The sequence below is a fragment of the Stegodyphus dumicola genome, chromosome 6 (genome assembly GCF_044657685.1).
Source record: "Stegodyphus dumicola isolate Sdum_Otavi_A_Nest chromosome 6, ASM4465768v1".
Classification (NCBI taxonomy): Eukaryota; Metazoa; Arthropoda; class Arachnida; order Araneae; family Eresidae; genus Stegodyphus; species Stegodyphus dumicola.
Genome location: NC_140773.1, coordinates 9,810,927 through 9,824,116, shown reverse-complemented (window position 1 = coordinate 9,824,116; position 13,190 = coordinate 9,810,927). Strand labels below are relative to the sequence as shown.

Genomic DNA, 13,190 nt, shown 5'->3' with positions numbered 1-13,190 from the left:
CCGTTTTTAGGTTTGCTATATAGTCTAGATATATTTATCCTTGAGGGGTTTTGTTGACATTCCATTTTTTTCTGATCTTCATAGTTGGGTCTGCCTTGATGACAAAATTTTGTCGCCAAATCAACAAATTGCCAAAAGGACTAGTACTAAAGCTGTTCCGATTTGGAACCCACAATAGGTTATAATAATAGTCATAATCAAATGCTGTAAATTTGTATACACACATACGCACATACATACATACGTACATACATTTCTGAATCTAGTCCTGATAACCGAAGAGTATCCAAAATTTTAATAAAAGTCTTCTGTGTAATGTGTCATAGTGTTAGTCTTCAAATGTAAGTCATACAAAGTATAATCATTCTAACTGGTTGCAAATCAGATCCATGCCACAGACTTTTATTAAACCTATCCATATTTAAGACTGATATGTCATGTATTTAACACAGTTAAGGCATTTGAGTACACTATCCTCTATTTAGCACAATTTTATTAAAGAATCATAACTTAGAATAACTATGAAATCTTTATTTAACAAGTTAGAGAGTTTGCTTAACTCAAATAGAACACAAATGGAAATTAACATTTGTCACAAACATTTAAATTGAAGTGATGAAAAAAGAACTTATAAGACTTAAATATCTCCAGTCTTACATAATAGGCAATAATATCAAGAGTATATTCCAAAAAAGAAGGTAATATAGCTGAAACAGAATGAAGCTCAAGTACAACACAAGTACAAAAATCATTTTAAGACTTTTGCATCAAAACGTAGGCAGAATGCTCTCTCACCACTATATCTTTTGGCACCCAGGTTCATGTCGTTCCAGAATATTACTACTAGTTATTGCAGCCTTATTTGCAATGCATAAAACTTATGAAATTAATATGTATAAATTAAAATATTATCTACATCCAATAAAAAATAAAAATCAAAGTAAAATGTGAAATTAGCATAAGGTCTAAGCAAACTGAATAAATAAAAAAAAAATAATGCTAACAATGGAAAGAACTAGCTATTGGCACAACCAGAATATGACTGTCTGTTGAACCTAAGCTGTTTGTGTATTCAGAATAAATAGATGTATATCATTTTTAGGAAGTTCTTATCTGAAGTTACTTTATATCATAAATTGGAGATTAAAATATTTTCCAATATTTTTATGTTAAGTGTTTTTGTTTTAAATTTATTGCAAGCATGCTATTTAAATTTTCTATATCGAAACATTTTCAAATGTATAATTTATATAATTTAAAATTGCTTTGTGAGCATATAACTAAGTTTAAATTTGAAATGTATGTAAACTTTTTTGAAAACTGTTTTTCATATTGCATAGTTCATGCTTTAAATTTATTACTGTTTCAGGCTTGACTTATTAAAGAAATACTTTTTAAAGTATGAGCATGGAAATTTCAGATAATTTTGATGTTCCAGCCAATCTTGAGGCTCTTTCCAAGGAGGTTAGTATACATTTATGGGATTCTAAAAGAAAAATACTCGTCGCTTACAGTAGGAATTTTAAATCAATATTCAATTAAATTTTTATAAAATGTTTCTTCTTTTTTTTATTAATAAGGTTCTTGAAGTTCTCAGTTATTTATATATAGTATCTTGTTTTTTATTAAAATAATTTTAACATATGGTTGGAAAATAGCTGGTAATCTGAATAAGGGCTAAATAAATTTCACACAAAATTCAGAATTTTTTTTATTTAAAAATTAATTTTTGCATACGTTTCTTTACTTGTTATGCATGTACTTAACACTTTTAACCTTAATTTAAGAGAGAAAATTGTGTGTTATTAATTTTTAAATCAGTTTTTTTTTTTTTTTTTTTTCTTAAATTGGACTATAACTTTTTTGTTGTGATTTTTGTAATGCAAAAGTATTTATATTTTTTAACATTTTATAGAAAACTAATTCATGTTTATTCCACAAATTAATCAAGATTAATTCTATAAATAAAAGAATAACTTTTGAATGCAAGGGATTTTTATAATTTCTTTATTTCCCTTTTTGTTTAATTAGGAGTTAATTAAAATAATTAAACACTTGCAAGATAAAGAACTGCCGAAGAAAAATAAAGATATCAGAAAAAAATTTGCAACACCTTTTGATTTTAAAAAGTAAGTATAATATGTTATAAAAACATAATTTTTCTGATTGTGTTTTATTTATATAAAGCAGGATGAATGTAGAAGTTGTATAAATAATATGCATCTCTACTTTTTAGGAAGTTTTGTTTTTAGTGCTATTATATATAGTCATAATAAAGACAAGATGTAATTATATTTATTTAGTAGTAACAACAAAGCAAAATTGTAAATATTTAAGGAATTAAAATTTTAAAACAAACATAATGCGGAACTGCAGTTTAAACTGTAATAAGTAGCATATAAAACTATATTTAATGTATGTATTTAAATTTGAATAACTTTTAAAAGAGTAAAAGGGTAAAAATTTTTAATATTACTTTAAAATATGTGGCTAGGGTAAGTTCTTTAGAAATTCATTTATTTATATTGAAAATAATTTATAGTTCTTTAAAAAAAATTTTATGCTGTGAATGAGTTCTCATGTTATGAACATTATAAAATTAGGTACTTTCTGATCATCGGCATTCCCATTTAAAATTCAAACTCGTTGGGGACTAAATTTTTGACAAGCTGATGCATGAAAGACAACATCCATTTTCAAAATGGTGGCACTGTAAAAATTCCATACGAGAGCAATCGATCAGTAAAATTAAAACAGCAAGAAAAATCCATAAAAAACTGAAAGCTTTCAGATTTTATATTATGCACAAAGGGGCGTTTTTTTAACGTTTTGTATGTTTCTTGTTAAATATCATGTTCTTCACGCTTAAACTATAAAGTTCAATTCAACAGGAATATCACAAAATATTTAAAAGAGCATATTTTTAGAATTTCCGATACACAGTTTCGAGTGGCGGAGATAAATTTTTTTTTCCGTACTTTGTTGCCATTGCTCATTTTAAAATCATTGAATTTGCTAATAAAAAATTCTTTAATGTTTGACAAAATATGAAATATATAATAAAACAAATTCCAAATTTGGTCTTCCAGATAACCATATTCGAATGGAATACCTTATTCAAAATTCGATGTTCGTAGGTATTGTTTTTTCACAGTGTGAGAAACATACATACATTCATGCAGATTCTTCATTATTTAATTTCTTTAAATACACAGTTCGGTCACATTAATGTGACCACCACGTACTTTCCATGTCAGAGTTAAATAACCAATCACAGAAGGCAGGTGGCAGCACAGTGCAGTTGAGCGTATATAAAGGGTGTGTGAGGGCTTCGGAAAACATTTCAGTCGTTGGCGTAATGCAGAAACGAAGCGATTTATCCGACTTCCAAAAGGGCATGATCATTGGCTTTTGGGCCAAGGGTGGAAGCATTTCCGAAACGGCTGAGTTTGTGAACTGTTCGCGTGCCGCCGTGGTAAAAGTGTACCATGCATGGCAAAATGGGACTGTCCAAAATCAGCGACGTGGCAAATGTGGTGCACCACGGGCCATAGATGACAGAGGCGAACGACGGTTGCGGAGATGCGTTCGGGCAGATAGACGGGCTACCGTTGAGCAACTGACCACCAAAATGAACCAAGGGCCTACCAAAAGTGTCTCCCAAAGTACTATTCAGCGAACATTGCTGCGTCTGGGCCTCCGAAGCAGACGCCTGGTTCGTGCACCTATGCTGACTGCTGTTCATCGACGGCGAAGGCTAGAATTTGCACGCCAGCTGGACGTCCACTGAGTGGCGACAGGTTGCGTTTTCGGATGAATCGCGTTTTATGCTCCATCGGACAGATGGACGTTGGCGTATAAGGCGTGAAACCTCTGAAAGGAACTACCCTGCAACCATTGCCGGAACGGTCCAAGCTGGAGGCGGGAGCATTATGGTCTGGGGAATGTTTTCCTGGCATTCTCTAGGTTCACTGATCATTGTGGAAGGCACAATGCATCAATACAAGTACGCATCTGTCCTTGCGGACCATGTTCACCCCTACATGCGTATTGTTTTTCCTCAGGATGATGGCATCTTCCAGCAGGACAATGCGAGGTGCCATACAGCTGCCAGTGTACGTGCGTGGTTCGAAGAGCACCAGGATGAGTTTACCGTCCTCCCCTGGCCAGCAAACTCACCTGACTTAAACCCAATCGAGCGTCTGTGGGACCATCTCGATCGAGTTGTTCGCGCCATGGATCCTCAACCGCGTAATCTAGCGCAGCTGGCCACGGCATTAGAGTCGGCATGGCTCAACATCCCAGAGAACACCTTCAGGGACCTATGTGACTCTCTTCCTGCACGTCTCGCAGCAGTCCGCTCTGCGAAAGGTGGTTATTCTGGCTTTTGACAGATGGTCACATTAATGTGACTGGACTGTGTATATTGCAGGGCTGTAATATTTGTTGGCAACAATTTGAAATGTGAACCAACACAAAACACAAAAACAAAATTAATAGCCCTTCTGAGCAAATTGCCCGTTTGGGCTAATAAAAGAGTTATTATTATTTTTTTTTTCTTTTTTACATTTTTGTTCTCCCTATGTCTACAGTGCTCATCTGCTTTTAAAAAAAAAAAAAAAAAAAAAAAAAAAAAAAAAAAAAAAATATCAGTAAATTGCACAAACTCAGTATTCAAACAACTTTGGCATTGTGCACTGGTCAAAGCAGACATATGCTGGTCAAATAGACATTTATACTGTTTTGTTTCATAAATACATTTTTGTGTGGCCATGTAAATAATTAGAAAATACCTAAAATTAAGTAAATTTTAAAAAAAAAATTGTGCAGCTGTTTTAAAGCAATATTTGAAAACTTAAAATATGTCATGAGATAAAAGTGGGGCTGCTTTTTTGAAGCTAAATAAGAGACGTAAAAATATGGTATACTGCTTAAGAATACTAGCATAAAAGAGAGATTAGTGGGTACTTTCTGATTATCCACACCACCATCAAAAAGCCACATTAAAGCATTCACAATACAAAGCAATACATCACTAAAATAGTTATGTGGCAATCCATGGCATCACTGAAACTTATTTATGCAACAAATAAGATGTGTGTGTTTTGGCTGTAAACAAAAACTGATTGCTGTGTATTATGCCCAAAGGGACATTGTGTGCTATCTTTATTTATTAAGTATCATGTTCTTTTCACTTAAACCATAAAATTCAATTCAAAAGCAATATTGCAAAATAATTCCAAAATGAGCATAGCTTTAGAATTTCCGATGCACAGTCTTGCGTGCTGGAGATAAAAATGTTTGGTTGATCTTTACATTATGGTAACTTGGCGTTTTTTTGGCGAAAATTTGGCGACCAACTTTCCTACAGCAACCATCTATTTTTTTTTTTTCCCGCCGCCATTTTGTCTTCACGAAGTAAAGACATGTTTCTTTTCTTTTTATCTACTGAACACTTCTTCCAACAATCTACTAGCCGAATTACACTTATGCTAGAAATTTTATCTCACAAAACTGCTTAATCATGACAAATATTCACTGCAAAAATTGGAAAAAGTGCACAATACCATACTCCTTATGGGTTTTTCAAAATAACACATACACATAAACCATGTACACGCCGACTTATTTTTACTTAAAAAAAATCCCAGAATTAACCAAAAATGGCATTGCGCACACTCTTCACTATATCCATGTACACTGCTTTTTTCTCATAAATTAGAAAAATTTCACGAAAATACATGACAATTTTTGAATCTTTAAACCCGGTAAAAAGAACATATATGAAATTACCTGATCACGAAAAAGTTTATACCCTTTCCAAATATGAACATTTCCACATATAAAATAAATAAAATATCCAAAAACTTTTACCTCTAAATCATCTATTATATTATACACGTTACCAACGAATTCATACCGCAAGCATTACAAATACTTAGTGTCAAATATTTAAATTATTTCCATGCATGTTTACTTCAACTTAAACGTATACCAAATTCCTACAAACATAAAATTCACAAAATAACTATCATTTAATTAAAATATCACTAAACCATGTACACGTCGACTTATTTTTACTTAAAAAAACATCCCAGAATTGCACAAAAGTGGCATTGCGCACACTCTTCACTATATCCATGTACACTGCTTTTTTCTCATAAATTAGAAAAATTTCACGAAAATGCATAACAATTTTCTGAATCTTTAAACCCGGTAAAAAGAACATATATGAAATTACCTGATCACGAAAAGTATATACCCTTTCCAAATATGAACATTTCCCCGTATAAAATAAATAAAATATCTAAAAACTTTTACCTCTACATTATCTATTATATTACAAACGTCACTAACTAATTCATACCGCAAACATTACAAATACTTAAATTCAAATATTTAAGTGTCAAATATTTAAGTGTCAAATATTAAGTGTCAAATATTAAGTGTCAAATATTTAAATTATTTCCATGCAAGTTTACGCAAATTACTTTACTTCCACCTTACATTTAGAACAATGCATAAAAATAATATCCTCAAATAATTAAAAATACTAACTTACCTATTCTTCTTCAGAATCTTGATTACGTGTCCGATAAACTTTTCTTATTTCTGTTTCAGGATCTTTAAAATCATACTTATAGTTCACACCAAGGTACCAGGTAAAATAAATAACTTAATAAAACATCTTTACTTCTATCTCGCACAACCTTAAAGACTTATTACTACCCCTTTCAATCCCACTAAATACCCATTTCAAATTAACTTTAGTTAGGGCCATGGGATCCAAAAATTAACGAACACTGTTTCACACAACACAGAATAAAGCCAAATACAAAATTTCCAGATTTTTTCCCGATTTCCCCCCTTTTCCGATTAAAGAACCATAATTCGTCCATTAATATCACATGACATATCCCATGATCTCTCATTTCCCTCACACAAAATAATGCGTAATTGGAACTGAGTACTGCTCACATTATTACCAAAGTCCCAGGTAGTAACCTTTATCGCCTCCAAAATGTCGCCAAACTACCAGTTACCATATTCTGAAGATCAGGCAAATGTTTTTTTGCCTACAGTGTTGTCATCGCTTGCTTTGAAATCGTTGAGGTTGTTAATCAAAAATTCGTTAAAGTGTTACAAATTATGAAATTGGTGATAAAACAAATTTCAAATTCTGGCTAACAGATGCTAATGTTCAGTGAAAGATTGCGTTATTCAAAATTTGACTGCTCTAGGTACCGTTATTTTATCACAAAGCGAGAAACATACATTTATGCAAATTATTCATTATTTAATTTCTTTAAATATAATATTTGGTGGCAACAATTTGAAAAGTGAACCGACATTTATAGTGAATCAACTCAAAATGCCAAAACGAAATTAATAGCCCTTTTGGGCATTTTGGAAACGGCTTTTGCGTTTGGTGAAAATTTCACCACAAATGAGTTCCCAAATGTTTTTCAAAGTTGACAATGAAATCGTGGCTTTTTGGTAGGGGTATGGATAATCAGACAGTACTAATTAGTTTTAAAAAGAGTTTATTTTTATTCTCTATTTTATGCTGTCATTAAAATCTATTATTTAAAACAAATTTGTGTTTCTTTGAAACTAAATAATTGACTGCCGTAATACTTTAAAAAATATTTTAAATGTATTTGAACTCTGCATATATTTTAAAAGGTACTATTTCGTTTTGAGGATCGTAAAAAAATTGCAGCGTAAATGTATGCGCGAAAGCGCCAAATCTAGCAAACCTGCCTATTTAAGAGCACACCAAATCTAGCCTACGTGCTGATTTCAGATTGCATAAGTTTATATAGTTCTATATTTCTTAAGATGCCATTGAAATACTAGTTTAATTTTTATATCCTTTTTTGATATCCTATAGATTTAACAATTTGGGAATTGCCCATGACGAAAAGTCTGCAGTAGAATTTTGGGTAAAGTGCAGAATCGACCACTGCTTGACACGTTTTTAAGAATTGCACATACTCAGTATCCATGTGCACATCAACCTATTTTCACCTTAAAAAAAACCCCAGAATTGCACAAAAATGGCACTGCGCACACCCTTGACTTTATATATGTACACATCGACCTATTTTCGCTTATAAAGTAAAAGAAAATTGACAAAAATCCAATTGTTTTTACCTTTGTAAAAAGCAGAAAACAAATAATTGGTGGTTCTGCACTTTACTGATATTTTTTTCAAAGAAAAGGCATCATTCATTATAGAAAATTATGTTTGAACAACCAACGAAATGAAAGTATGCTTTAGCGATAACTCATTAGTGAAATATCAATGCAGGCATCCATTCAGTTATGTTTATCATTTTTTATATAAATTATAATAATGATCTGAAATAGTTATTTACTCTTATGGTTCCATTCAGTCATGTTTAGCTTTTTTTATATAAATTAAAATAATAAAAAAGTATTATATGAAATTAACTTTTCATTTAATTAAAACATCAATCTTAGATAGTTATTTACTATTATACTCCCTTTCTTGTGTTAGGGTTGCCACAGTTATTTTTGGCAGCACTGGCATCAGCAATAGTTTGGTGATTTTTTACGGCCCTCAAAATTGAATAGTGCCTTTTAAAACGTACGCTTTTTAATGCGTCATTGTTATTTAGTGTATGCTTCTTTTTTTTTTTTTTTTTTTTTAGATACAAAAAAAGACATGTAGCCTTAAAATTCCTGTATCTTGGTTGGGATTATTCTGGATTTACTGTTCAAATCCATACTGAGAAAACTATTGAAGCTCAGCTATTTAATGCATTAGAAAAAACAAAACTTTTAGAATCAAGAGAAACTTCAAATTATAACCGTTGTGGGCGCACAGACAAAGGTGTATCTGCATTTTGTCAGGTTTGTTTAATCATTTTAATAGTCTTAATAGCTTAAATATTTAGATAATATATAAAATGTTCAGCTAAAGCTTCTTGTTCATGTATTTGATTTAATTTTTCTAGCACAGTCAGTTTCTATCTTCTTATCTGTTTTATTAGACATAAAAGTTGTATTTTTTTCTATCAAGAATTAATTTCATTGTATATGTTCAAGCATATACCAATTCATAGAAGAAATTTAGAATTAAATAATTTATTTTAGAGTTATTGTACATACACTTCTCTAATTGTTTTACATTTTCATCTTAGGTTGTCTCTTTAGATCTTCGTACAAATTTAAATGAAGGCAAAGGCGTGATAACTCCAGATGACTTTTTGAAAGTTGGACGTAAAGGTATCGTATAACTTTTTTTATTAGAATATAAACTTAAGTTAAATAAAAAATATTTGCAAGAACATTTAAATTTTTAATTTAAAATAATGTCTTTTCTATTAAAAAAGCTCAGAAACTGATTTTGAATTCCACATGTAATTGTTTCCATTAGCAGTCATTAAACAGTTATGTTTATTTTAGTTTCAGATAAAGAGATTGAGTATCCATCGGTTCTGAACCGTGTTCTTCCTCCTGAAATAAGAGTTATTGGATGGGCTCCTGTAGATACAACATTTAGTGCCAGGTGATTCTAAAAAATGTTGAGTGGTCATGAATATTTGTATTTTTTCTGTTGCATGTTGATCTATTTCATCAGTTTGATTCATTGAAGACTGTGTTCTTATGTGATGTAAAGGTATTTAATTTCAATATATCTAAAACATTGCATTTTAAAATGGTAACTTCAGATTTTTCTTCACTAATAGCTATGGGGGAAAATTAGTAAATTAGAAAAAAAAGTTAAGACCTATTCTTATTATTTAATGTTTCTTCCAAAGAAAACATATAAATAATGTGTTGAGGTGTTGTGTTTTCAGAATTAATTTTTCTTTGGAGGATACCATTAAATATTTATTAAGTTTATAAATGGCGTGAATTTTCAACCATTGACATTTCTTGTAAGGATTTAATGAATTTCTTAATAACAATGATAATGACATATTTGCAAAACTTAAAAATTGCTGCTCATATTACATATTTTTTTCTTGTTTCATTTTCACATTGTATTTAATAAAAATCATAACAAATAAAAACATAAAATTTTGTTAATTTCTCTTTTGTTCATTGCTGAGTGGAAATTTCATTTTTTTGAAGCAGTTTATATATTTTTATTTATGTATATATTATCGCAAAATATTAAATACCAGCATTCTATAGAATACCTAGGCATTTTTTTGGCAAAGCATGAAATATGAGAATTATTATATACAACTTCTGTCCAAAAATTTTGGTAAATGACATCATAGCACTCACAGTCTTAAGAGTATGCAGGCGTTTGATAGTTCGAGAAATCTGAACCAATTTCCAAGCGGGCAAGTGTGTTTATCGTGTGGAAACAGTTCACTGTAGAATGAAGGTAATGTGCATGCATTCAAAACTCAAAATGATTAGTGAACAAATATGCTGTTCTGTTAAACTTGGAAAATCAGCGAGAGGCTCCTGAAATACTGATAACAGTTTATGAAGAACATGCTGTTACCCTGAAGTGCATGTATGAGTTGTTTAAACACTTCTTGAGAAGGGCATGGCATTATTAAAGACCCCTCCTCCCAAAGTGGTCGGCCTGCAACAGCATGCATTCCAGACAACTTAAAGAAAGGAACTTTTGTCCCAGGATCATTGTGTGACAGTGCGAATGATAGCAGGAAAAGTGGGGCACAACAACGTTCTTTTTAATACCTTTTTTTTTTGGCAAGGCTCACAAAGATGGATGTACACTTCAATATCATTATGTGTAATTTTTTATATTTGGTTGAAAGTTTTTTCAATATTCTGTCATGTCCTCCATGTCCTTTATAACCTTGGATATTTGTCCAGAGCAGGCTTGGAGTGGTGTCTACATAACATAGGGTGCACTTTGAATATTGGAGAGCTGAAAGTCCTCCTTCAAAACGGGGCAGAGCTGTCACCATAATATACTGTCACCTATAAGATACCAATATCCCATGTTAATATCATAATACTGTCACCTATAAGATACCCAAATCCCATGTTAATAACAGATGCAGTCCTGCATTCCAAGCACGATAAAATTCGTGGACTTGTTTCGATGTTATAATCAGGCAAATGAGACAAGCCCGTAGCAGCTAAAAATGTATTAATGTCTGAATACTTCTAATTTTTCAAACATTTCCTCAGAAACAGGGCTGAAATTTTAGATGCTTCATGACTTTGTATCTGAATGCAATTGTCTACTTTCATGTAAGATATCAAATTGTACATTAACTGTTGTTGGTAGGATTGAGTGATGAATGCACACATAATATTTCACTTGTAAATATCGGTAGGAATTTGATTTTTTCTTTAATAATGTTATAAATCATTGCGATTTAAATTGTGAATTAAAATTGGAGTCTAATACCATAGTTACAAATATCAGTTTTAAAGATCTGCATTCTGAGTTAACAAGATGAATGAGTAACTTTTAACTTTCAGTCAAATTTTTAGTTATTTAATATCTATTAATATTAAGTCATTGATGAGTAACTTAGTTTATCACTATATTTCTTTAACATTAATTCATTGAATGTTGTAGATAGCACATTTTAAATGATTAAATTGAACATTTCCTAGGTACTTTTACATAAAATTTAATGTTTTGTGAAATTATTTATTTTCGCTTGATTTCTCTAAATAACTTGTGTTGTTCTAGATTTGACTGTAAACAAAGGACATACAAGTATTGGTTCCCTTTGGGAGATCTTGATATTTTTGTAAGTGTTATTTCCCTCTATTATTATTTGATAAAGTGTAAGAAAATTTTTTATTGTGACCATTTCTGAAAATGATTAGTGTCTAAACTTCTAAAGGGAATAATTGACTTCTGAAAGTGACTAAGAGCAAAAATAAGCTTCTATATTGAACGTCGCCTTCCTAATGCTACCTGCCCGCCAGCGGCCGAGTGGTAAAGTCGCTGAACACTAATAGTTCGGTCTGAGGTTCGAATCCCGTGAACGGGCTGGCTGCATGGGTGTTTTCATGGTTTTCCCTATGTGTAACGTGTAAACGAGACAGTTTGCCTTAGAAAGTCCTCCACAAAGGCATTCCTTCCCTTAGGCAGATAGCCCTAGTGTGCTTTGCCATAATTAAATACACCATACACCTAATGCTACATCTTCATGAAGGCCCCGAATGATTTAGAACCTTGGGTGGTCATCGAGAGGTTTCATTATATTTTATGACTTCAACATCTTAATTTACTCTGAAAGACATGTTTCACATTTCTTTACAACTTTTAAATATATTTAATATTCCCCAAAATAACTGTCTAAAAAAACCAAAAGGTTATATTTTATTTTGAAAGTTCTTTTTTATTTATATGAAAAAATATAAATATGTGTGTGTACATAAATATAACACAGAGAACCAATGCCAATCTGTTGCTGCTTTCTCCAACTCACATACACACACACACCAAGAGAAGATTTGTTTTTAAGCTAGAAAGTTTTCATTTCTCAAAACTTTTAAGTTCCAAATTAGCTATGCCATTAGTGTTACATAAGATGAGATGGATTGATCTAGAAATGATGCAGTTCAGAAAAGTTATAATGTATTTTCAAATAGAGATGAGAGGAATTGAGGACAATTGCTAATTTAAATTATTATTTTGATTTACATATTTTGTATCTTTTATATACATATGTATATATATGTAAGATTTATATATATTGAGAGAGAGACAATACAAGCATTTCAAAAAGATTGTGCAAATAAGTATTTCTTAAAGACCCTTCTTTCTAGTTTATGAAATTAAATCAAGTAAGGTAGATTTTAAGACAATGATCTTTCAGTAGAAGTATATGAATGTAAACTTTTATTTTGGCTGCACAGGGAAAAAAAAAAAAAAAATTATAAGAAAAATGATTTTGGTTGTCAAATCAGTAAAACGTTATTGCCCAAAGTACAATACAAAGTCCGTAATCCGGACTCATCGGGACTTTTGCGATTCCGGATTAGGGGTTTTCCTGGATTATAGATCATTTATTTAAATCTGATAAGATGGCATGCAGAAATTATACAATTAAAAATATGAAACAGTAATTTATGAAATAAAGAGCAATTATGATCTAAATGGTATAAAAATTTACACACACACACACACACACACACACACACAAAAAAAAAAAGCAGCTTAATATTTATTTGTTTACTTTATAAACATTTTTTTCTCCAAGTCT

General features: G+C 31.1%; 1 protein-coding gene across 3 annotated transcripts in view; it reads left to right on the top strand.

Annotated features, from left to right (window-relative positions):
- Nucleotides 1–13,190, top strand: part of LOC118191345 (tRNA pseudouridine(38/39) synthase) — a 50,820-nt gene that overhangs the window by 4,636 nt on the left and 32,994 nt on the right. For all 3 annotated transcript variants that reach the window (XM_035362142.2, XM_035362143.2, XM_035362140.2), the window contains exons 2-7: nucleotides 1,370–1,464; nucleotides 2,032–2,129; nucleotides 8,679–8,880; nucleotides 9,171–9,255; nucleotides 9,436–9,538; nucleotides 11,666–11,726. In XM_035362142.2, coding sequence (XP_035218033.1) covers nucleotides 1,402–1,464; nucleotides 2,032–2,129; nucleotides 8,679–8,880; nucleotides 9,171–9,255; nucleotides 9,436–9,538; nucleotides 11,666–11,726 — 612 coding nt within the window. In that variant the 5' untranslated portion in view covers nucleotides 1,370–1,401. The remainder of the gene's footprint in view (nucleotides 1–1,369; nucleotides 1,465–2,031; nucleotides 2,130–8,678; nucleotides 8,881–9,170; nucleotides 9,256–9,435; nucleotides 9,539–11,665; nucleotides 11,727–13,190) is intronic.